Genomic DNA, 26,807 nt, shown 5'->3' with positions numbered 1-26,807 from the left:
CCTGCATGGGTATATTAGATCGATCCATAATTTTGATAATTATTTTGATTTTTAAGTAATTTTTTTCATAAAGGTCATGTAACATATGATAGAAATTTGAAAAATAGAGAAAAAGAATTCACCACTCTAGTATACTCACTATTAACATATCAGTGTCTTGTTGCTCTTTGATCTTTCCCCTATTTGAGTAACTTAAAAAAGAATCGTAATATGGGGATAATTTGATATCCCGTGTTTTTTTCCATTTAACTTTTCAAACCATTCTCAAGTTAATAAGTAGTTTTATAGCATGTTTTAAGTGAAAGAAAGTGAAAGTGTTAGCTGTTCAGTCATGTCTGACTCTTTGCAACTCATGGACTGTAGCCTGCCAAGCTCCTCTGTCCATGGAATTCTCCAGGCAAGAATACTGAAGTGGGTTCCCATTCCCTTCTCCAGGGGATCTTCCCGACCCAGGGATCAAACCCAAGTCTTCTGCATTTCAGGCAGATTCTTTACCATCTGAGCCACCAGGGAATCCCAACATTTATTAACTATGTAATATTTGCTTAAATATCCTCCACCTATTAGATACCAAAGCTGGTTTTGTTTGGGTTTGGAATTCTTTAAAAATATATCCCTATGTTATAATTTGTTAATGATATTCATCTGGAATATATATTTTTCCATATTTTGGACCTTTTCTGAAGATAGAATCACTAGGTTAAAGGACATCAATATATTCAATATTTGGTACATATATTGCCAATTTGTTTTCCTGAAAGATTGAAACAATTTATCACCAGAATAGCTTGAAAAACTATTTCTGTATGATCAGTTCTTATTATTTAGCATTTCAAGTATTTTTAATGCTTATTTAATAATTTAATAATAACAAAATACTTTGTTCTTATATTTTGAATTGAGTATATTTTTAAAAATATGTACTTTAAAAGAAAGCTGAACATATTTTCAGTCCCTTTTACCCAATACTTTGGGGCAAACCAGTTTAAAGCCAGTAGGAAGTGAAAGAAACAATTTTATTTAAAATGCATATATAAGTAAGTATTATCTCTTCAAAAATATTTCTTAAATATTGTAATATGTTACTGTTATTAAAAATGGGTGATAAATTCATGCATGTCTATTATACCATTATCTTTAATTTTTAAATGTTGGAAATAGTTCATGATTAAAAGTAAATAAAACCGATTCAAATGTATTCTTTTTAATGGCTGAGTAATACTCCGTTGTGTATATGTACCACAGCTTTCTTACATTTGAATCAGTTCTAATGAGGTGGATGAAACTGGAGCCTATTATACAGAGTGAAGTAAGCCAGAAGGAAAAACACCAATACAGTATACTAACGCATATATATGGAATTTAGAAAGAGGGTAACAATAACCCGGTGTACGAGACAGCAAAAGAGACACTGATGTATAGAACAGTCTTATGGACTCCGTGGGAGAGGGAGAGGGTGGGAAGATTTGGGAGAATGACATTTAAACATGTAAAATATCATGTAAGAAACGAGTTGCCAGTCCAGGTTCGATGCACGATACTGGATGCTTGGGGCTAGTGCACTGGGACGACCCAGAGGGATGGTATGGGGAGGGAGGAGGGAGGAGGGTTCAGGATGGGGAACACATGTATACCTGTGGCGGATTCATTTTGATATTTGGAAAAACTAATACAATTATGTAAAAGTTAAAAATAAAATAAAATAAAAAAAAAGTAAATAAAACCTAACAAGGGAACAGAAGGACTCTAACATCAGATTTCTGGAGCTGCTTATGCATCTACGTTTGCCCCTGCAATCTCTAAGGATGTGACTGTTGCATTTTCATTTTTATCCTCACATAAAAGTTACACTTTGAATAAATGGTTTACTAAAGCAAAGTTTGGGTTACTATTTCTCAAAATGGTTAGCTTTTTTAAATTGGAAAATTTAAACATCCCTGCTGCAAATTACCTTCTTCGTTAATGTCAGATAAGAGAAATATTTATGTAAACATTTATATAATGTGGAAAAAATACAGTCATAGCCAACAAGATGACAGGCAGCTGACCACTTGAATTTTTCTCTTACATAAATAACCACGTATCACTATTTAGGACATTTTACAAAGCATTGAAGAGAGAATTAATTAGGAAGTTATACACTTCGTAGGCTGATATATAAGTAATGTGATTTATGAATTAAGGGTAATTAAGTCATTTATTTTATTTCAGTTCAGTTCAGTCACTCAGTCATGTCCGACTCTTTGCGACCCCATGGACTGCAGCACACCAGGCCTCCCTGTCCATCACCAACTCCCAGAGTTTACCCAAACTCAAGTCCATTGATTCGGTCATCCAACCATCTTATCCTCTGTCGTCCCCTTCTCCTCCTGCCCTCAATCTTTCCCAGCATCAGAGTCTTTTCCAATGAGTCAGCTCCTCACATCAGGTGGCCAAAGTATTGGAGTTTCAGCCTCAACATCAGTCCTTCCAGTGAACACTCAAGACTTATATTCTTTAGGATGGACTGGTTGGATCTCCATGCAGTCCACGGGACTCTCAAGAGTCTTCTCCAACACCACGAAGCATCAATTCTTTGGTGCTTAGCTTTCTTTATAGTCCAACTCTCAAATCTATACATGACCAATGGAAAAACCAAAGGATAGCCTTGACTAGACGGACCTTTGATGGCAAAGTAATGTCTCTGCTTTTTAATATGCTCTCTAGGTTGGTCATAACTTTCCTTCCAAGGAGTAAGCGTCTTTTTATTTAATGGCTGCAGTCACCATCTGCAGTGATTTTGGAGCCCAAAAAAATAAAGTCAGCCACTGTTTCCACTGTTTCCCCATGTAATTGCCATGCAGTGATGGGACCAGATGCCATGATCTTAGTTTTCTGAATGTTGAGCTTTAAGCCAACTTTCTCACTCTCCTCTTTCACTTTCATCAAGAGGCTCTTTAGTTCTTCTTCACTTTCTGCCATAAGGGTGGTGTCATCTGCATATCTGAGGTTATTGATGTTTCTCCTGGCAATCTTGATTCCAGCTTGTGCTTCTTCCAGCCCAGCGTTTCTCATGATGTACTCTGCATAGAAGTTAAACAAGCAGGGTGACAATATACAGCCTTGACGTACTCCTTCCCCTATTTGGAACCAGTCTATTGTTTCATGTCCAGTTCTGTTGCTTCCTGACCTGCATACAGGTTTCTCAAGAGGCAGGTCAGGTGGTCTGGTATTCCCATCTCTTTCAGAATTTTCTGCAGTTTATTTTGATCCACACTGTCAAAGGCTTTGGCATAGTCAATAAAGCAGAAGTAGATGTTTTTCTGGAACTCTCTTGCTTTTTCGATGATCCAGCAGATGTTGGCAATTTGATCTCTGGTTCCTCTGCCTTTTCTAAAACCAGCTTGAACATCAGGAAGTTCACGGTTCACATATTGCTGAAGCCTGGCTTGGAGAATTTTGAGCATTACCTTGCTAGTGTGTGAGATGAGTGCAATTGTGTGGTAGTTTGAGCTTTATTTGGGATCGCCTTTCTTTGGGATTGGAATGAAAACTTGACCTTTTCCAGTCCTGTGGCCACTGCTGAGTTTTCCAGATTTGCTGGCGTATTGAGTGCAGCACTTTCACAGCATCATCTTTTAGGATTTGAAATAACTCAACTGAAATTCCATAACCTCCACTAGCTTTGTTCGTAGTGATGCTTCCTAAGGCCCACTTGACTTCACATTCCAGGATGTCTGGCTCTAGGTGAGTAATCACACCATCGTGATTATCTGGGTCTTGAAGATCTTTTTTGTATAGTTCTTCTGTGTATTCTTGCCACCTCTTCTTAATATGTTCTGCTTCTGTTAGGTCCATACCATTTCTGTCCTTTATTGTGCCCATCTTTGCATGAAATATTCCCTTGGTATCTCTAATTTTCTTGAAGAGATCTCTAGTCTTTCCCATTCTATTGTTTTCCTCTGTTTTTTTGCACTGATCACTGAGCAAGGTTTTCTTATTTCTCCTTGCTATTCTTTGGAACTCTGCATTCAGATGGGTGTATCTTTCCTTTTCTCCTTTGCTTTTCACCTCTCTTCTTTTCACAGCTATTCGTAAGGCCTCCTCAGACAGCCATTTTGGTTTTTTGCATTTCTTTTTCTTGAGGCTGGTCTTGATCCCTGTCTCCTATACAATGTCATGCACCTCCATCCATAGTTCATCAGGCACTCTATCAGATCTAGTCCCTTAAATCTATTTCTCACTTCTACTGTATAATCATAAGGGATTTGATTTAGGTCATACCTGAATGGTCAGTGGTTTTCCCCACTTTCTTCAATTTAAGTCTGAATTTGGCAATAAGGAGTTCATGATCCAAGCTACAGTCTGCTCCCGGTCCTGATTTTGCTGACTGTATAGAGCTTCTCCATCTTTGGCTGCAAAGAATATAATCAGTCTGATTTCAGTGTTGGCCATCTGGTGATGTCCATGTGTAGAGTCTTCTCTTTTTTGTTATTTCAATGTCAACATATTTCCTATTTGTAGGAGGCAGGACACTTCTCTCTTTTTGTTTTTTTTTTAAAGAAATGCCAAGACGTGAACAGGGAGTGCTGAGTTCTAATATGCCATCTTATTTTATTCATAAAATGCCTTTGTATATAGTGCTCTGTCTTTCTTTGTGGTGTTTGCACAGCAATAATAATAGCAATACTACCTACATGTACTGATATTAATTACATATTACTCTCCATTGCCGTTGTGCAGTTTTATTAGTTATCTCATCAAATCCTCACATGTGATACTAAGATGCTAAGTTCCAGTGTGCCATCCAGATCTTAATTATTAAATGCTTTTTGATGAAGCTAAGATGTTTCACAGGAGGAGAAGGGGGCGGCAGAGGATGAGATGGTTGGATGGCATCATTGACTCAGTGAACATGAGTTTGAACAAACTCCAGGAAACAGTGAAGAACAGGGAAGCCTGACGTGCTGCAGTTCATGGAGTCACAAAGAGTTGAATGGGACTTAGTGACGGAACAACAGCAACAGTCATAATAAAATGATAGGTTCAATAGTGTGTGAGTTACATTTATTGTCTCATTTAAATCTCTAAGGAAAGTTGTAAGAAAGATACAGAAACAGCTTCAGAGAGGCTAAGTAACTGGGCCAAAAGGCAGGCAGGGAAAAGTGAATTATATTCATCCATAATTTATTATGAATTTGAAATTAAAGGAATTTACTTGTCAAGATATTTCCCTTCAGATATTTTATTCTCTTAAATCCTATAAAAGGCTGCTCTGGGGAAAAAATTTATTGATTCACGGAAATGATTAATTTCCTCCTGTTCATATCAAATTAGCACAAATCTCTATGAGTTCTTATATCTGAGCTACAGCTGTGTAGCTTATGGTTGCTAAGGAAAGAATTTAGAATATTAACGTTGGATTTTCTAGATAACCCTGCAGTTCTCTGGCACTTCACGTGCCACTGCAAACGTATGTTCAGGGGCTGGTGACTGCTTTTAGATAGTGCCTCTTATAGAGGATAAAATAGCTTTTCCTTGACCACTGATCACCCACTTTAACTCTCCAGATTGCCTGACATCACTAAGTTTGATGCAGTAGTTATCACTGCTACTGTTTTCTTGAAATGCCAAAATCTAGACATTAGTTGTGAGGAGAGCCTGATTGTTTGGTGGCAGATATTTTCTAGGATATAAACTGTATTGCATCCATGACCCATTTTTTATGACTAATAGCTTTGATGTTGATTAGCTGCCCAAGATTAAATGTATAATGTTAGTACATACAGCATTTCATTAAAAATCATGTCCTAATTTTAATATGTGATGGTTTAGTTGCTAAGTCGTATCTGACTCTTGCGACCCCATGGAGTATAGCCTGCCAGGCTCCTCTGTCCATGGGATTCTCCAGGCAAGAATACTGGAGTGGATTGCCATTTCCTTCTCCAGGGTATCTTCCTGACCCAGGATCAAACCCAGGTGTCCTGAACTGCAGGCAGGTTCTTTTCTGACTGAGCTATGAGGGAATCCCCATTTTAAAAAAATATAGAATACCAAATAAATACATATAAACAAAATAATATAGAATAACAAATATTATATATTCCCTTGTTGTTATTCTTATAGGATAGTAGAATAGAATAACAATAAGTGAATATTTCAACATGTAAATGTTCAGGTACCATGGCATTAAAAGACAAGAAGAAGCAATCAGATTTTTGAACCCATTTAAAATGGGCTCACAAATTTGGATTTAGGAAACCATGAAGGGAAGCTTAAATATTATCAATACCTATCCTTTTATTTGAAGACAAAATATTATATTTATATGTATGTATGTATGCTTATAAATGTATGCATATATACATATGAATACATGTGATTATATTGCTAGAAAATTCAGGATACATTAAAACCACACATAAATCTTTGAAACATATATAAAATGGAGTTAGAGTCTAAATCAATCAATCTTTCTCAGTTTATTCTATAGTTATATAGTAATTAGAAAATTATCTATTAAAAGCATGCAAACAATATTTTGTGTTTATATATAAGATGAAGTTAGGTTCCGTGTTCATATATTTATAAATAGACTCTCTAATAGTCTAGTGTATTAGAAAATAATATGGATGGGACCTAATACTCTTCTAAGCAAAATGTCTGAAACATTGAAGAACAACCCAAACTGTCAGCATCAACCACCTTTTTGACTGCCAAACATCCCCTTACCAAAGAAATTCTGAAACATCTCCAAGGGGCTGAGAGTCCATGTGGACAGCCTCTGACAGAGATGTGGGCTTCTGAGAGGATTTCTAGTGAGCTGTGTAGACACAGAAGAGTGGAGTAAAACTCTGCCCATTTTCTGTGTGGATACCAATGGGGCCAGTGTTTCTAAAGGATTTAAAGCTTTCTATGATGGTTCATTTCCTTTCCTTTTCATTTCATTTCCAGCTTTAAAAATTGTTTTTTATTTCTGCTGTAAACTCAACTTAGAATTCCAGACAGGGTACACGTTTTGCTGGTGGCAGCAGTCAGTAGGCGAATCGACAGTTTGGAGAGGTATGGGGAAAGATCTGCATCCCAGTGCATAAGCAGCATCTTCACTTGCTTGCCCTCATGGACTGCTCCAACATAGATCCCTCTGCTGTCCCCAAGGACCTTCTCGTAGTCTCTGCATCTCAGTGAATGGTGGCGCCAACCTTGTAGCTGCTCAAGTCAAGAATCTGACCTCATTCTCTCACACCCCACATATCATCAGTCATAATCTTCTGTAGATTGTACCATCAAAATATCTTCAGAATTTGACTATATCTCAGCACCCCCACTGTCACTAATCTGGATCAGGACATCAACATCTTTTTCTCTCCAAGACTTTTTCCACAACCTCCTGATGGTTTCTTACTCTTCACGGTGTCTTGACCCAGCAGCCAGAAGGAGACTGTTTAAACATAAGGAAGACTACATACTCCCTGCTCGAAATCCTCCACGTCTCCCTTCTCACACAGAGCAAAAGCTAGTCCTTACGGTGACTATATGACACATCACACCCTGCTCACACTTCCACCCCATTGTCCCTCTGACCTAATTTTCCACTCCCTTCGCCCTCTTCCAGCCACCCTGCCCTCCTTGCTATGCTTCAGAAGCACCAGGCGTGTTCTCTTCTCAGGGTCTCCATACCTGCTCTTCTTTTGTCTGAAATATGCATTCCCCAGATACCTGCACACCCAGCTCTCTCCCTTCATGTCTTCGAACAAAATTCAGCTTCTCAGTAATCACTTTCTCCTACCTTATACCCTTTATAGGCTTTGTTTTTTTGTTTTTTGTTTTTTCCTCCATAGCACCATATTGCTAGCACTATTTAAAATAGTGGATACATTTTGCATCGTGAGAGCAGGGGTTTTGATCTGTTTTTTTCCTTGAGATACCTTGAACATTTAAAAGCAGTGCTGGGCACTGTTCAGGACTGAATGGACAGTTGATGAGTGAATTAATGTCATTTTACTTTACTCCTTATATGCACTTTTAGTGAGACTCCATCACAGGCTTTGTACAACATGGTCGTTTTTCTCATGAAACCCACGTAAGGGAACACAGAGGTTACGCGGGAAGATGACAAAACACTGTTGCGCTTCAGTAGGGCTTTGCATAGAGTATTATAGATGAGTTCATGGTAAAGGGGGTATCTCCATTCATCTTGGGGAACCAGGGAGAGCTATGTTATCGAGAATTCCTGGGTGGACTTTGATATAAGGAAAGGTATCCAGGGGTGAGAATATAACACTTAAAGGACAGGACACAGAGCCAGGAAATGAGTGTTGTGTAGTGGAGCCACAAGTATTTTGTGGTTCCTTTAGAGTAAGGTTCACAGAAGGAAGTGGTGAAAGGTGGGGTAACAGATAAAAACAGAAGCCTGGGCCTTGCGTGCAATGTTAAGAAATGTGGATTTCATCCTCCAGACTGAAAGTTGTAAACAAGGGAATGGTGTGGTATCCAATTTATATCAATATTTTAGGTTGGTTGCTGTTGATCATATGAAGGTAGTTGTAGACATCTAGAAGGAAATGATGATTGTTTGAGCTAAGGTAATGGTCAAAGGCTGGAGAAGAGGAGAAGGGCTCGATAAATATCCTGGGGCTGAAACTGTCTGATCTTGATAGATAGCTGGAAGTGAGAAGAGGCTAATAACTAGATATTTAGCTTAAGTACCTAAATAGATGGTGATGATACCATAAAAAGTGACAGTGTTAGCTGCTCAGTCATGTCTGACTCAGCAACCCCATGGACTGTAGCCTGCCAGGCTCCTCTGTCCATGGGATTTTCCAGGCAAGAATACTGGAATGGTTTGCCATTCCCTTCTCCAGGGGATTTTCTTGACAAAGAGATTGAGCCCGGGTCTGCTGTCACAGGCAGATTCTTTACCATCTGGATCATGGTACCCAGATATCATAAACTGAGATAAAGTAATGGAGATTAGAGTTATTTTTATTGTTGTTGGGCTAGGGAACCTTGCAGTGATTATGAGTTTGGTTTTGCTTATTTGACTTTGAGATGGCTGTAAGGCATACAGGTGTATTCAGATTCAGATCAGTCGCTCAATTGTGTCCGACTCTTTGCGACCCCATGAATCGCAGCACGCCAGGCCTCCCTGTCCATCACCAACTCCCGGAGTTCACTCAGACTCACGTCCATCGAGTCAGTGATGCCATCCAGCCATCTCATCCTCTGTCGTCCCCTTCTCCTCCTGCCCCCAATCCCTCCCAGCATCAGAGTCTTTTTCCAGTGAGTCAACTCTTCGCATGAGATGGCCAAAGTACTGGATATGACCCCCAAATAGTTGCTATCTGACTCTGCAGCTCAGGAGTGAGGTCTACAGTGGTAATTTAAAAATGAAATCCAGTGGAGGGAAGTTGAAACCGTTTGAGTATGGAAGAGACTATGCAAAGAGTGTATGCAAAGTGGTGATTCATGGATGGAATTAAGAGAAAAGTGAATGAATAGGAACCTAAGAGAGAAAGGAGCATCTGGAGAAAAAAGGTGTCATTGAAGCAAAAGTATATCAAAGGTCAGAGAGAAGTAGTGACCAACTGATTAAATGACACTGAGAAATACAATAAAATAAGAATTAAAAATGTATTCATTGGATTTGGCAATTAGAGGGCATGGATAATACTTGTTCTTTTAATAAATAATGCATATTGAGAACATGCTATGTGACAGGATCTGTGCAACTCCCTCTAATAAAATAACAAACAAGATGTATGTGATATGGGCCCTTTCAGATCTTATCAACTGGGAGAGTAGAGAGTTTGAGCAGAGAGATACATACAACTAAGAGGTTTAAAATAGAGACACACTGTGATAGGGCCAGTATAGGTCGCTTCTCATTTTATGGATGTTGTTGTTGTTCAGTCTCTCAATTGTGTCCAACTCTTTGCGACTCCATGGATTGCAGCACGCCAAGCTTCTCTGTCCTTCACTATCTTCCGAAGTTTGTTCAAATTCATGTCCATTGAGGCGGTGGTATTATCCAGTCATCTCACTTCATGTATCATTTCATGGATACGGTGCCCTGAATATACTGTTCTGGGAATGGTCTCCCTACCTCTCAGTCTTCTTAACTGGTGAACTTAACTTGTTCTTCATTTCTCAAATCAACCGACACTTCTTAGACAAGCCTCTTCTGACCCTTAGATCAGATCAAGCTCCTTCTGTTGAGTACTCTCTTCATGCCTTCTCCTTCTCCTTCATAGCATTTATCATAGCTTATGAGTATCTGTTTAGTTGTACAATTTATCACGTCCATCAGTTGGACCGTAAAGAAGGCAGAGTGCCAAAGAATCAATGCCTTCAAACTAATACTGGAGAAGACTCCTGAGAGTCCCTTGGACAGCACAGAGATCAAACCAGTCAATCCTAAAGGAAATGCACCTTGAATATTCATTGGAAGGACTGATGCTGAAGCTGAGACTCCAATATTTTGGTCACCTGATGTGAACAGCTGACTCATTGAAAAAGTCCCTGATGCTGGGAAACATTGAGGGCAGAAGAAGAGGGCATCAGAGGATGAGATGGCTGCATGGCATCACCAATGCAATGAACATGAACTTGGGCAAACTTTAGGAGATAAATAGTGAGGGACAGGAAGGCCTGGCATGCTGCAGTCCATGGGGTCAAAAGCTGGGCATGACTAGGTGACTGAACAACAGCAACAACATTAGACTACAAGCTCCTTAAGGGCAGAAGCCATGTTGGCTTTTATCAGTGAGCAAATAAATATTTATTGAATTAATGAATGAATAACTATTTCCTGGAGTTGATCTGGATGTTTCAGTAACATGGGATTGCAGTCACCTGAGGAAGAATTAAGAAGTGAGTAAGAAAAGCAGTGAGAATAGACTATACTTTTAAGAATCTTAGTGAAAATGGAAGAGTGAAGGTAATCATTGGCCAGAAGGTCATGTGGAATTAAAGGAAGGATTTATTAGGATCGGGAGACTTGTGAACTATTAGCAGGCTAAGTGGTGCACAGCCACAGAAGGGAAGGGGTAAAGATGAATGAGAAGGAGGGGAAAACAGACATCTGGAAATTTCTGAGGACACGGGTTATGGAATCAAGGGAAGTATGGTCAAGAAGAAGGAAGAAACTTAAGGGCTAATTTGTAGTACAGCTCTACTCTGAGGACTAAGAATTGGACAGTCTTCTCACTCTTCTTCAAAGAATGTGTCATCGTAAATCAATCATAAGACTGAATTACATGGAGGAGGGTTCAGGATGGGGAACACATGTATACCTGTGGTGGATTCATTTTGATATTTGGCAAAACTAATACAATTATGTAAAGTTTAAAAATAAAATAAAATAAAAAAAAAGACTGAATTACATATGAAATTCCCTATAAGAAAGAAAACCAGTACATTCAGTTCAGTTCAGTCACTCAGTCGTGTCCAACTCTTTGCTACCCCATGGACTGCAGCACTCCAGGCCTCCCTGTCCATCGCCAACTCCCGGAGTTCACTCAAACTCATGTCCAGTGTAAGAGGGTTCCCTTTTCTCCACACCCTCTCCAGCATTTATTATTTGTAGACTTTTGGATCGCAGCCATTCTGACTGGTGTGAAATGGTACCTCATAGTGGTCTTGATTTGCATTTCTCTGATAATGAGTGATGTTGAGCATCTTTTCATGTGTTTGTTAGCCATCTGTATGTCTTCTTTGGAGAAATGTCTATTTAGTTCTTTGGCCCATTTTTTGATTGGGTCATTTATTTTTCTGGAGTTGAGCTGTAGGAGTTGCTTGTATATTTTTGAGATTAGTTGTTTGTCAGTTGCTTCATTTGCTATTATTTTCTCCCATTCTGAAGGCTGTCTTTTCACCTTGCTGATAGTTTCCTTTGATGTGCAGAAGCTTTTAAGGTTAATTAGGTCCCATTTGTTTATTTTTGCTTTTATTTCCGATATTCTGGGAGGTGGGTCATAGAGGATCCTGCTGTGATGTATGTCAGAGAGTGTTTTGCCTATGTTCTCCTCTAGGAGTTTTATAGTTTCTGGTCTTATGTTTAGATCTTTAATCCATTTTGAGTTTATTTTTGTGTATGGTGTTAGAAAGTGTTCTAGTTTCATTCTTTTACAAGTGGTTGACCAGATTTCCCAGCACCACTTGTTAAAGAGATTGTCTTTAATCCATTGTATATTCTTGCCTCCTTTGTCAAAGATAAGGTGTCCATATGTGCGTGGATTTATCTCTGGGCTTTCTATTTTGTTCCATTGATCTATATTTCTGTCTTTGTGCCAGTACCATACTGTCTTGATAACTGTGGCTTTGTAGTAGAGCCTGAAGTCAGGTAGGTTGATTCCTCCAGTTCCATTCTTCTTTCTCAAGCTCTAGTACAGCCACTATGGAGAACAGTGTGGAGATTCCTTAAAAAACTGGAAATAGAACTGCCTTATGATCCAGCAATCCCACTGCTGGGCATACACACCGAGGAAACCAGAAGGGAAAGAGACACGTGTACCCCAATGTTCATCGCAGCACTGTTTATAATAGCCAGGACATGGAAGCAACCTAGATGTCCATCAGCAGATGAATGGATAAGAAAGCTGTGGTACATATACACAATGGAGTATTACTCGGCCATTAAAAAGAATTCATTTGAATCAGTTCTAATGAGGTGGATGAAACTGGAGCCTATTATACAGTGAAGTAAGCCAGAAAGAAAAACACCAATACAGTATACTAATGCATATATATGGAATTTAGAAAGATGATAACAATAACCCTGTGTTCGAGACAGCAAAAGAGACACTGATGTATGGAACACTCTTATGGACTCTGTGGGAGAGAGAGAGGGTGGGAAGATTTGGGAGAATGGCATTGAAACATGTAAAATATCATGTATGAAATGAGATGCCAGTCCAGGTTCAATGCACGATACTGGATGCTTGGGGCTAGTGCACTGGGAGGACCCAGAGGGATGGTATGGGGAGGGAGGAGGGAGGAGGGTTCAGGATGGGGAGCACATGTATACCTGTGATGGATTCATTTTGATATTTGGCAAAACTAATACAATTATGTAAAGTTTAAAAATAAAAAATAAAAAAAAAACAAAAACTCATGTCCATTGAGTCGGTGATGCCATCCAGCCATCTCATCCTCTGTTGTCCCCTTCTCCTCCTGCCTTCAATCTTTCCCAGCATCAGGGTCTTTTCCAGTGAGTCAGCTCTTCGCATCAGGTGGCCAAAGTATGTTACATTAGAGGACAATTGAAGTTAGAGTATGGCTTTAAAAAAACTAACATGGCAGGAGACACCAAATGATTTTGAAATCAACATCTTATTTATTTTTTACAGAATAGTTTACCAAATAGAGGCAGCCACAGTTGACACTACAGGATTCCTGCTGCTTAGCTACCCTTTCCCTGTCTTTCTATTCCAGTTTTTCATAGTTACATTTTAGTTCTTTTGATTATCTCTCACCTTTAAATACTGTATAGAGACTTCTGTCCCGTGTCTAACAGTTTTAGGTATATATGAGGATCTAGTCGTCCTGCAATTCTTGCTGCTTCTGTTTCCCATTTTCTGTAAGCTGTAACTTTGTTTTTATATCGTCAAATTTAATAACCTCCACACTCTATTCTAATGTTTACTACTTTTTTCCCTAAAGAACAATTCTAATATTTGAAAACCAGTTGAGTGTTTACATATCAAGAACATATAATTATGGAACAAGGATTACAGTTCCCTGTCTATGGAATCCCAACTTCTAGGAAACATGCCCCTTGCATCTTTGTGTACTCTGTTAACTCAGTTATGCTCTAGTGTGTTATGCCTCATATTTGAACCTTCCATGCCCTTTGTTTTGTTTTGCTTTTCCTGAAAGTCCTTACTGTTTTTCTTCCTTCCTTATTGGGAATAGAAGTATCTACTTTATTTATCATGTTATTTAATATTTAGTTCCTCATAAATTTTATTGCTTGTTGTATATTCCATTGTTATTTTTTGAAGACATTCTTGAAACCAGCTGACTTCCTGTTCTAAATTGGACTGATTGCTTTGGAACCCATTCGCTGAGATTTCTTACACCTTTTTTGTATGTGGTAACATTGTCCTTCTTGACTTAAACATTCACTTAATGAAGTGCTTCCTTAAGTCATGGCCCCAGAAAAGGCACAGAAGAGTCTTAGCATGTCTAGAGTTGTTTCATTTTTGCCCTTATTATTGTTAATTTCACAATTGGGCAAGTAATTCTAGCTACATGCTTTTAATCAGGTCTTTGAAGGCGTTGCATATATGTTTGCTTTTAAAAAATCCCTGTGTTGGGGCGTCCTTGGTGGCTCAATGTTAGAGAATCTGCCTGCCAATTCAGGAGACGTGGGTTCCATCCCTGATCCGAGAAGATCCCACATGCCACATAACAGCTAAGCCCATGTGCCACAACTGTTGATCCTGTGCTCTGGAGCCCGGGAGCTGCAATTACTGAGCCCACGTGCTGGAACTACGGAAGCCTATGTGCCCTGGAGCCCACGCCCTTCTCCCCAACAAGAGAAGCTGCTGCAATGAGAAGCCCGAACACCGCACCTAGAGAGTAGCCCCCACACACCACAACGAAAGAAAACCCGCACAGCAGTGAAGACCCAGCACAGCCAAAAATAACATTATTAAAAAAAAAAAAAAAAATCCCTGTGTTGTGGAGAATTAGAATAGTGAGATAAGTTAGGAACGAAGAGTTAGTCATCGGATCTCCAAAACCTCTCATAATTATTGTTTCTAATTCATCCCTCCCAATATCAAAGCCACAGAGGCAAATGCATATATTAAAATAATTTTATACATAGACTAAATCTCACTGGGAACAGTAATAGATAACAGTTAATTTAGTTATCATTTCCCACTTAAAGGATAAAATAAATCTTCAATTCTTGGTGAAAGTGGAGATAAATACTTGTAGGCAGATGTGTACTGATTTAGTTATAAAATAGGTTGGATATTTAGCAGTACATTTATTGTTATTTTTCCACCTTAGAATTAAGCAGAATCTGTATGAAAATAAACAGCTGAATTCTAGTTCAATAGAACTGGAATTTAAGATAGTTTGTGGGCATTTTATTAAACTAAATGTAAACAGCTTGAAGAGGGGAGTAGATACATTGATTAATGTCTTATTCCAGGTGTTTGTATGTCCTGTAAAGAATGTCATAGGCTCAGAGGTGGTCCATGTTGTCATTTCGATCTACTGCTACTGTGTGGACTTAATATCAAACTCATATTAAAGAAATATCTGGCATATCCTGAATATTTTATCTTATGACTTGTAAATATACAGATATATAAGCAACATGTAGTGTTTAAATATTCAGCTCCTTATGTATCAGCCATCTTTATTTGATATAGATGTAGAGAAGAAACCCTGTCTGTGGTAACAAATCAAATGATGTTTGTGGCTTATGGGCAGTCAGTTTAATCTAGTGGATTAGAAATATCTCATCTGTCTTAACTCTGCATCTCTTAATTAAATACAAAGTTTTGATGCTGAATTACACTTGGGCAATTTGTTTTTTAGCAGAGATAAATTGATGAATGTTTTGAAGCTATAATAAAAATGTTTTTAAAGCTTCACTGAGAAATAAAATGGACTTTACATAAATGTAATTTAAACCAACTTTTAAAAGCTTTGATATTTTGAAAAGAGTGACCTTTAAAGATATATTCAGGAAACTCATTTAGCAGATTAAATTTATCATCCTCTGGGTGTTAGAAGTTCAAAATTATAACTTGCTTATTAGCAAATGTGAAAAGTCCTGTCTCTTGTTACAAGTTAACTTGCATTATGTCAGTGCATTTCTCTTTTAGCCTGAAGTTATAAAATATTCATATATAATCAAGATATATTTGCAATAGTATTAGAGGATTCACTCTGTACCTGACAGAAGTTCTGAAACCATTTTTCATGATTAAGTCATTGCTGTTATGTGTGTAAAATATTCAAATTACTCTATAGAACCATATAACCCTGCAACATATAGGGTTCCCATAGAGTATTATCAGAGCTTAGAATTTTATCACATCCTGTGTAGACATATTATTGGACTAACTGTACTTTAGTAGCCTGCTGTGTTTTGAGTGTTATTTTTGAAATAAGGAAAGACTTAAAATAGGCTAGAAATTACAGTCTTGGTATTTAAATGAATAATGAATATACCACATAAAGATTTTAGAACACAATAAAAAGTATTACAAACAGATGTAAAAGAGCAGTGAAAATTGAATATGAAATTTTGAGGCAAATGAACTGTCAGCAACAAGTTTAATTTATTAGAACAAGTTTCCTGTCAGAAAAAGTTTGAATATTATTTTAAAGGAAGAATGTGGATTAGTCCGGAGAGCAACTAAGCCAAGCAGAAAGACTCAGACATGCCTCGTGCAGGAGGCAGACATGATGACACTGTCAGCAAAGAATATGACTGACCCTCTGGTCTTATCTTTAAGTTTATGATAAGAGGGTGCTTACCTCCCTGGGTAGCTTAAATGGTAAAGACCCTGCCTACAATGTGAGAGACCTGGGTTCAATCCCTGGGTTGCAAAGAATCCCCTGGAGAACGCATGGCAACCTACTCTAGTATTCTTGCCTGGAGAAGTCCATGGACAGAGGAGCCTGACGGGCTACAGTCCATGGGGTCACAAAGAGTTGAACACAACTGAGCAACGAACACTTTCACTTTCATCTTAGCATAATAACAAAATAGACATGAATCAAATCCTTTCTCCATTCATTCAAGCAGAGTACTTTTCTGAGCTCTGGTTATGAATAAACATGCCAGTCTTATGGTTGGTCATGAGGGTAAAGATGCTATGTATGTACAAAGTTTGGTGTATATAATAGGCTCTAAGCAAATATTAGCCCTTCTCCCTTTATAGGTCACATACAACACTATGGTATGTGGCTAGGAAATCTGTTAAGATTTATTATCTCCATATCAAGATCAAATACAATATACAGTCCAAAGGTTGAGGATGTGAAGAAGTAACCTTTATTTTGGATGCTTAGCAGTTGTCTCTGAACATGTTTTCTCCTAATGCTCAGGTGGTTTAAAGGATGAGAAATAATTCAAGGGTTAAGTAGGGCCTTGCCCTACATCGTTCCTAAATGCCATCTGCTCTGCTAAGTGGATGCAGTCACAGCAGTTGTTCATCAGGCTTATTCATAGAAACAGGCCCTACGGGGCCATCAGGGGAGAAGTTACCAGGAAGCTGCAGAGCTTAAGCTGCAGAGATCCTCACCTGCATGGGACCCTTTGTAGGCATCCAATTTGTAATTTGCATGCTTCTCCTTTAAGTGTGTGTGTGCTCAGTCATCTACAACTCTTTGCAGCTTCATGGACTGTAGCCCACCAGTCTCCTCTGTCCATGGCATTTTCCAGGCAAGAATACTGGAGTGGGTTGCCATTTTCTTCTCCTAGAGATCCTCCTGACCCAGGGATCAAACCTGCACCTCCTGCATTGACAGGTGAACTCTTTACACTGCACCCCCTGAGCCCCTCTAATTAGATAACCAGGCTCCACAAAACCTGGGTCCACTCTCAAAGGACTGTCAGGTAAAAGGGGAAAAAAATCAATACAATTGAAAAAGATGAGGTGGCCAATAGCAGGAAAAGCAAGTTTGGCTTCTATTGACCAAGTAATGATTGGTAGTTACCTTTGACCACTGATGCCCATATGCCCTTGACCATAGCAAGTCCTTGCCTGTCCAGGAAGGTACTCTCTAGTCTAGCATCAGTCTAAGAATCATCCATGTGAAGAAGTGATAAAGGAGATCACCTGGCAATCAGGGAATGCCAGTTACACTGCCCAGGTATTTGGTTCCTCACAGTTTTAGGTGAGTGAAGGGGGAGGGATAAATGGAACCAGTATTGTACTGATCTGACTCAGTATGTGCCTCCAAAATGGGTTAGTCCCTGTATGTATATTATCACATTTTTATTCTCATGAGTAATATAAGTAAGTAGTATCATCTAAATTGTAGCCTGGGAGGTAAGGAGTAATCTCAGTATTTACCTGTAACTTGACAGCAACAACTTCTGTATTTTCCTGTTAACTTGACGACGACAACAGTTGTGCAGGTAGCATTGTATACACAGTCCTGTTCAGGCGTTTGCAACTAACATGAGAGCTGGGAACTAAAACGGTATTGCAAATACACTTATACCTACTGGGGCTTTCCTGGTGGCTCAGCTGGTAAAGAATCCGCCCAACTGGGTTCAGTCCCTGGGTTGGAGAGTTGGGAAGATCTCCTGAAGAAGGCAAAGTCTACCCACTCCAGTATTCTGACCTGGAAAACTCCATGGACTGTGTAGTCCATGGGGTCGCAAAGAGTCAGACATAACTGAGCGACTTTCACTTTTACTTTACACCTATTGTCATTCCCTTACACAAAGAGAAATTTCTGTCCCTTAAAAAATTTTATGTAATCCTTTCTTTTAAAGAATCCTCTTTGTCTCTTCTTATTTCCCAGGCCACCTCATTTTTGCTTATCATAGCATCAACAAAATATACCTTCACAGCATTTTAAATTGCCTCCTAATCATTGAGTGAGATGTATGTTTAGAAAGATAAGTGAATTTTCTTCAGGATGTGTTTGTTTATATTAGTCAAAATAAGCCAACAGCTTCAGCATCTGAAATGTTAATGAGCTTTACACATCTAAAGGGTTTGATATAAAGATGGCCTTAAAGAATGTGATTATAAGCAAACTCACAGCTTCAGGAATGCTATGTAAGGCTTTTATTTTGGTGAAACTTGTATCTTTTGTTCCATACATCCTTTATTAAAAATTTAATAACCTTGTTCTTCTATCTCTCTTTCTCTGTTACAGATCCACATCCAGAGAACTGAAGGGTGTGACCATATGACCTGTTCACAGTGTAACACTAATTTTTGTTATCGATGTGGGGAGAGATACCGCCAGCTCCGTTTCTTTGGAGACCACACCTCAAACCTCAGTATATTTGGATGCAAATACCGCTACCTCCCAGAGAGACCTCACCTAAGGAGATTAGTGCGAGGGTCAGTCTGTGGTGAGTGTCCAACATTATTTATAGGAATCTTCCTCAGGAAGTACGCAGTGACGATGATAGAGCTTAGAAATGTGATCCAACAGCTATGATAAATCTCAGCACCTGCCATGCATTCTAGTAGAGCCTTTAGCTGAAAATAGGAGGAAGACATTTTTTTCTCCTTTTGTGTTTAAAATAAAAAAACTTAAGTTTGTTAGCAGGACACTTTCTATATGAGCAAGTGGATTTTGTTCGAAAAACGAATAATTGAATCTACCGCAGAAATGTTAAGTCATTTCTGAAACCGTATTGTAGGTGATTTGATAGAAGGGGACACTGTCACATTGATTTGTGTAGTGACGATACTAGCAATGGGTCTTAACACATAACCTCTGTTTATTCCTGGAAGACACAACAGTACAGTTTTTAAAATCCCTGTGTTTCAGAGTCTTGTGATAGAGTTCCACTGTATCTATATAGTTGATAAGTTGTATATATTTTCTATTTGTATTAGAAGTTAATATTAATCGCTTACAGTTAATGAAATGAGCCTCAAATGCCTTCATTGCATACAAACCCAAGTTTAAATATCCAAGGTTTTGATCCCTGGATCAGGAAGATCCCCTGGAGAAGGAAGTGGCAACCCACTCCAGTATTCTTGCCTGGAGAATCCCATGGACAGAGGAATCTGGTGGGCTACATTCCATGGGGTCACAAAGAGAGAGTCGGACATGACTGAAGTAACTTAGCATGCATGCATGAAATGCTTTTATGGATTGACTTTTTACTGCTTTCTTCATCCTCAGCAACACATGGTCTCATATACAAATATGCAAACGTAAACACAGATTCCTAGGTGCAGTGTTCTTCTGGCCTAATAGTTCTTCTTCTAATGGCGCCCTACTCCTTTGGAATAGACCTACAATGAGATATGCTTTCTTTTTCATCACCCAGAACTCCATTCTTTCTTCCTCTGGCAGTCTTTCTCACATATGCAATATTTTTAAACATCATCCACATGTCTCCCTTTCTACTTACTTCATGAAACTCTCTTATATCTCTCTTCAACCCTCCATCACTTCATTAGGGTTGTGAAACCACTCACCTTGCTAGAATCATGGCAGGCTACTCAGAACAGTTGGTGGTAATGATATACTTCTGACAGCTAAACAGTAGAACATATATTTTAAATTTAATCATGTGGAAACCAGCACCATCATTTTCTAAAATCTTATATGATCTTTGTAAAACACTCTTCCTGAGCTTTATTTAGTTAAATGCAGTGTTCCATAACCAATAGCATTGAATATAGACAAGATTGGTTTTAATAATTTTTAGTGCTTTTTGGTTTATTTGCATATAATAGTGTATGTTAACAATTATATAACCAATATATACTTACTAGTTTAGTAGGCTTTGGAGAGCTACTTAGGGAATCTAACCCCTATTTATAACAATACTACCATGAGAAAGCTAATTGCAAAGTAAGTTTTTGAGCTCTAACCTATTTGTAAGTCTATATATACAGAGAACAACCTAAAAACCAACACCTGTATCTTTTCCTGCATTGCCAATTCTTTTCCTTCCTACTTCAGTGCCATTTTGTTGCAGGATGTTTCCTTCCATTTTTATTTTTAATAATCTTTGATTAGAGCATGCTTTTCCCCCCCATTTTTCTGTTTAGTCATTCTTAAATAAAGTTATTTCCCACCCTGTTTGTCCAGTGATATTTTGGACACCTTCTCTTTGGGTCCTCTCAGTTTTTGCCTTGATGCCATCAGAATCCTCTTCCCACATCATAAAATACAGTCAAGTTATTTAACAGCCTGTAGAATCGACAGGCCATGAAAACATTGTCAGCAGGGAAATATTTTCTTTGTACTGTCTTCATTTTTAAATTTTGCAGTCAGATTTCTGTAAATGGTTTCCTTTTGGGGCCCATTTTCGTGTGTGTGTGTGTACGTGTGTGCTCTTGTGTGTCAGGATGTACCTGATAAAGCAGGGAACAGCTGGCCTTGTAAGCTCTCTCTCCTACACATATTTTTCCACCTTCAGGACAGCGGTCAGACCGTCTCAAACTGCTGTCAGACCATCACAAGTGTGGCAGGAAAATGTGGACTTTTCTCCTATGGACAAACAGGGAAGAATACAATAATCCGTGTTACCCATTACATTTTACAAAATGGAATAAAGTGATTTTATAAGCAGTGTTTTTAAATAAAAGAGCAGTTCAGTTTCAAACATCTCATCCCTACAAAAGGCAGGACAAGGCTTGCTTCCTCCCTGCCATGGGAGAGAATAGATGGATGACAGCAAAGCCTTCCTGACCTCTGTCTTTCCCTGATCTACAGTTTGGGAAGCCTGCAGATGTCCTTGGATAGAGACAGGAAAAGGGCCTATCCTCCTCTCACACCTGGAGGATGAGAAACAAAGTCTTCGTTTCATGTCAGCATCTGCCCAGCTGCAGATCAGAAGTTCTGTCTCTAGAGAATAAAGCAGAACAGCGATTGGAGGATAATTAGTGGCCTCTGACATGGAAGTATCTCCCTAGTAGGTAGATTTTTCAGTGAATGGCTTCCTGGGTAGCTCAAACAGTAAAGAATCTGCCCACAATGTGGAGGACCTAGGTTCATTCCCTGGGTCGGGAAGATCCTCTGGAGAAGGGCATTGCAACCCACTCCAGTATCCTTGCCTGGAGAATTCCATGGACAGAGGAGCTTGGTGGGCCACAGTCCATGGGTTCGCAAAGAGTCAGAGATGACTGAGTAATTAACACTTTCACTTTTTCAGGGAGTAGGCAGATTTTTCAGTGAATGGTATTGGGAATAAAAGTGACAGAAAAATGCTTAGTTCTCATATTATTCCATACAAATATTCAAAGTATTAAAGCATACATTGGTGAAGAAAATACAGGTCTTTGATTCCTTGTTGACAAGTAGCTTATATACAAAAATAGCTTATATGCAAAAGAAATGGAGGCCCCCCAAAAATAAATATCAATTTTTTTAAAAAAAGAAGTCTGGAACCAGAATTGAAGAAATAAAGATAGCCAATAAACATGTTTTAAAAGATTCCACATTATTAGTAGTCAGAGAAATGTAAATTAAAATAAAATGAGGTTTCTTTGGATTATTGATTAGCAAATATTTTGTCAAGTTAATACTCTGTGCTGAATTTCCATACTCTATTGAATGAATTGGAAATTTTGTGCAGTTCTTTTACAAATAAATTTGATGGTAACGTGATAGACATTTTAAAATATGATAAATCTAGGCTGACAATGGTGTACTTGCAAGTATAATTTAAAATAGCAGAAAAAGGAACAAAAAATAAGTACTAAAATATTTAAATAAGGTAGGATATATGGATATGATAAAATATTGTTTCAGCTATTGAGAATAGTATTTTAAAAGAATTATTATTGATCTAGGAATAGCAGAATCTGAGCTTAACTGTCCTCAGGACAGTTTTAAAAGTAGACTTAAACATGTGTCAAATATGGATTGCATGATTGTAATAAGTTTATTGCTTCCTAGAGAGAAAAAGAGCACATATCTGGTTCTGAGTCCTGTGACGTTTGAAAACAGTAGTGCTGTTACCTTGCAGTCATGTTTTATCTCTCTTATGAAAATATATCACTCTTGTGAAATTGATAATTACTTAAAAAAGAAATATGAATGAGCACACTGAGCTACATGTACAGGAGAAAACAGATTCGCTTAAAATATGCAAGTCAATACATTCTAAACTCAAGCATAGCGTTACGAGTGTACAAAATATAATTGTTCAGTGGGATTTAGTATTGCTTGATAAATTATATCATTGGTGAAAAAAGTAAGTAAACCTCATGGTTAGACATTTTGTCAACTGAATGTCAATTTTTTCTAAATTAGATATTAAAAATATATTTCCTAAAAAAAAAATTTTCTCTCTCTATATTTTCTGTGGTTCCAGAGACCCTTTCTTAAGAATAAAAAATGTTAATATAATTCTGACAAATTTCCAGCAAACTGCAGCATTATGTTTCTGTTTTCTAATGTAGTTGGTTATTCCAAATTACCATCCTTATTTATAGAATGGTGTTGCTGCTTGATTCTTTAATAGCAATGTGATTCTACTGCAAAGTCCGTCCATTCTTTCCTCTTCTCTTGTGTTTGTGTTCTGTAGCTGTTGCTACATCACATGCTTTGAGAATAAGATTACCATGTAATGATAAAGATTACGATGTAAAGACATTAACTATTAGCCTCTATTTTTGTGCCAGTGCCTTTTAACACCAGCAGGATTCCAGTCGTGAATTTTGTGCTGTAACTAGAGTTTATTGTAATCACTGCTCAGTTATTCATTCAGAAGAAAAAATGCTGGTTGATGCCACTGGCATCCTTACCAGTGTTTAGCCTTCTTATAAGTACTTCCTTTTTAAGTTTGCTAAAATGATTTATTTGAATAACCTTCAGTATATTGTGTATCTACTGGTGATTTTCTCTAACAGTATTGAAACATCCCATTTGTCATTCAGTATATTAGACGTTCATGTTGTTAGTTTCCTTTGGACCCAGGAAATAAATAAATCACGTTTTCAGATGTGGGCTTAGGCAGAACTCTTTGTAGCACTATGAGCTCTCCATTTTGTGAGCTAATTAGATTTTCTTTTGCCGGCTCAGGATGTGTCACTCCCTTTTTAATCTTTCAGAATATTAAAAAAAATGAAAATGGAAGAGATCTAAAGGAAAAAGCACAAAGTTGAATGGTTCTGGTGGAATAAAGTGAGTCAGTAGCTTTAGAATTTTCTTGGTTGTATAAGGTAAGTAATTTATGAGATGGATGACCCATGTGCCCAGGACTTGAGTGAAGTTACTGAATGTACACATTTGTTCTACATCTGATACATTTCCAGAGAAATATTGCCTTACTTATAACGACTCCTTAAAAATACACACTGTGATATTTAAAAGTGTTGCTGAATTTGTATTTTGGTTTTAGTTTAAGACTCTCTAAATGGTTTGCCTTTTGTTTTCCAGCTGGAAAATTGTTCGTTGCACCTCTAATTCTGGTCTTGGGATTAGCACTAGGGGCCATAGCAGTTGTCATCGGTAAGAAACACTTAATGTATTTGAGATAAGAATTCTCTGGGTGCCATAGAGAGAACACGAGTATAAATGTAATAGTGAGTCAGTTAGTAAGTAGGGGAGGTACCTGGCCTGTGCTTGCTCTAGATAAGCCATCAGCACATGATTTATAGATTCGGAGGGGTGTGTTTCATATAGGATGTATTTGTGTGGCACTTTTTCACTCCATGAATACTCTCATTCATATTTCTTATAAAGCATTATTAACTCTCTTTTAATACAAAAATTAGTGTAACTAGAATTTTACCAAAAGATTCCAGTGGACAAGAACCCAGATTTAGAGCATCAAAGGAAAGAGGCTCTGGTACAGTTTGGTTAGTTCTAAGAAAAGGATTCCCTGGGTCAAAAAGATACGTTTGATGTGGGTAGGAACACCTGCCCAGCATAAAATTGAGCACTGACAAATAGAAAATGTATCAGTGATAAATATAGTTTCATTCATACAGGTATATTAAAATACACATTTCAAGCAGTGATTCTGAGACTCTGGAGTGCTTTATAAGAACCATGAAGGCTGGTTAAAACACAAGTTAACAGGTCTTTGCCCTAGTTTGTGATTCACTTATAGAGACGGGACACATGGATTTCTAGTTCTAAAAGGTTAGGTGACGCTTATGCTCATGGTCCACGGACCACACTTTGAGAACCATTGCTTTAGAGAATTTAAAAGCAAACATGATAGCTAAAGGCTGCTTGGATAATTGTTCCATGTAGTAGACGGGATTTCTCTTTTTTTCCTAAATAAACTGATTTTATATGTCAAGTTCTGTTTAGCAAGTAATTTGTATGTGCAGGATAGATAGAATTATAAAGTAACTGACATAAGTTCTTGCAATGAGTGAGGCTTTATGAAGTAGATGCTATTTCTGCATTTTACAGTTGAGGAAATTAAAGCTAGTCACTGCTGCTGCTGCTGCTGAGTCGCTTCAGTCGTGTCCGACTCTGTGAGACCCCATACATAGCAGCCCACCAGGCTCCCCTGTCCCTGGGATTCTCCAGGCAAGAACACTGGAGTGGGTTGCCATTTCCTTCTCCAATGCAGGAAAGTGAAAAGTGAAAGTGAAGTCGCTCAGTCGTGTCCGACCCTCAGCGACCCCATGGACTGCAGCCCTCAAGGCTCCTCCGTCCATGGGATTTTCCAGGCAAGAGTACTGAGTGGGGTGCCATTGCCTTCTCCGCAGCTAGTCACTAGGACCTCACAAATGGTAGAATTGGGAATCAAAGCTGACATTTGCTCCAGCACCCATCTTCTTGAGTAACATGTTATATGGCCTGAAACTGAAGCATGAATATCAGTGTGAAAGATATAACCAGGGTTAATAAAGAAGACTTAAACTTAAGTTTTGATATTTTGATGAAAAAAAATTCATATCAAAACTGGTGTCACAGACTGTTAAAAGGTGAGGAGAGAGTTTAAAAAAAAGAATAAAGAAGAGAATCTTGAAAAACTAAGTACATTTCATAGCGTAGGTATCTTCCCTCTTTTCATGTATTACTAAATAATGATTATTAATAAATAGCTTGCAAAATGAACATTTGAAAATAGAAATGTTACAAATCTATCGTACTAAAAGCCTGTTCTTTTAATTAGCTTTCATCTTTTTCTTTTTTTTTTAACCCCCAGGTTTATTTGTATTTCCTATCTATTGCCTTTGTAAAAAACAGAGAAAACGATCACGGACAGGAATGCACTGGTAAATGCAGATGATGTCATCTGACAGCGCTGGGCTGGGTAAGAACCACACAGGATGATACACGCATCAGAGGGCTGCACCTTGCAACCGCCTAGAGGAACCTTCTGCCTCCTCTTCCCCGTGTTCTCTGCAGGCCACAATGCCTCTAGCTCCAGTGCATTCCCAACATGGTATCCTGTCCTTTCCATATACAGATTGCTGCTTTTACGAAATGGTCACTTTCATAGACTATAAACATCTATATCATAGACTCTTCGTGGTTCTTGGAAGACAGTACTTTAATTAGAACCAGTTATCCTCAAAACTGTCTGAGCATGTGTCTCCTGAGCATTGCTTAGACTGTCTTTGTCCCTGACTCTCCCTCCAGGCCTTCTTCTGAGACTTGGGGTGAATAACTCAAGTGCCACCTGCACCAACAAGCAAGGCCACCTTTCAGAAGACGGAGGCTCACCACACGCATCTATTTTCATCTGTGGCCCAAGCATATAATTCCTTCCTCCTTCAGATGCTCTCATTGTTACAAATCTCAATGCCCAAAAAGGAACTAATGAAACTAAATGAGAAGAATCCTAGTTACTGAAGTGTATCGTGTAGGGGTGTGAATGTGTGTGTATATACGTATCTATATTAAAACTAGGTCCAATACCTTGTTCTTGTCGAGTTCCATGCCTCTACACTATTTTTCCACATTTTTGTAGACGTATTTAAAGACGATCGTTCCTTTGTGGGCATAATTTGGTAACGTACTGAATTAAAGTCAGCGTAGACAACAGGCTGTTTTGATGTTGACCCTTTCTGTTTCTTGCTGTTTCTCTGTGTGTCTCAGATGCACACACAGAAATTTGTGCAGAGTTGCCTCAAGGATTATCAAACTTTATAAACTGACAAAACTGATAGGCTGCTTCTAGGAAATTCTCGAGACCTAAACATTCAGTCTTCTTTTCAGATTTCTTACAT

At 38.3% G+C, this 26,807-nt stretch overlaps 1 protein-coding gene across 2 annotated transcripts in view; it reads left to right on the top strand.

Moving 5' to 3' along the window:
• RNF217 (ring finger protein 217) overlaps nucleotides 1-26,500 on the top strand; it is a 123,074-nt gene extending 96,574 nt beyond the window's left edge. Inside the window, exons 4-6 of one of the 2 annotated variants that reach the window (XM_005890130.3) lie at nucleotides 18,847-19,048; nucleotides 24,049-24,120; nucleotides 25,781-26,500. In XM_005890130.3, coding sequence (XP_005890192.2) covers nucleotides 18,847-19,048; nucleotides 24,049-24,120; nucleotides 25,781-25,854 — 348 coding nt within the window. In that variant the 3' untranslated portion in view covers nucleotides 25,855-26,500. Of the gene's footprint in view, nucleotides 1-18,846; nucleotides 19,049-23,720; nucleotides 24,021-24,048; nucleotides 24,121-25,780 lie in introns of those variants that run through there. The other variant, XM_070376298.1, reaches the window with a different exon arrangement.
• The last annotated feature ends 307 nt before the right edge of the window (nucleotides 26,501-26,807 follow it).

Source organism: Bos mutus, chromosome 9 (genome assembly GCF_027580195.1).
Source record: "Bos mutus isolate GX-2022 chromosome 9, NWIPB_WYAK_1.1, whole genome shotgun sequence".
Lineage (NCBI taxonomy): Eukaryota > Metazoa > Chordata > Mammalia > Artiodactyla > Bovidae > Bos > Bos mutus.
Note: the sequence above shows the minus strand (reverse complement) of the source record. Positions and strands in the feature narration are given on the sequence as shown.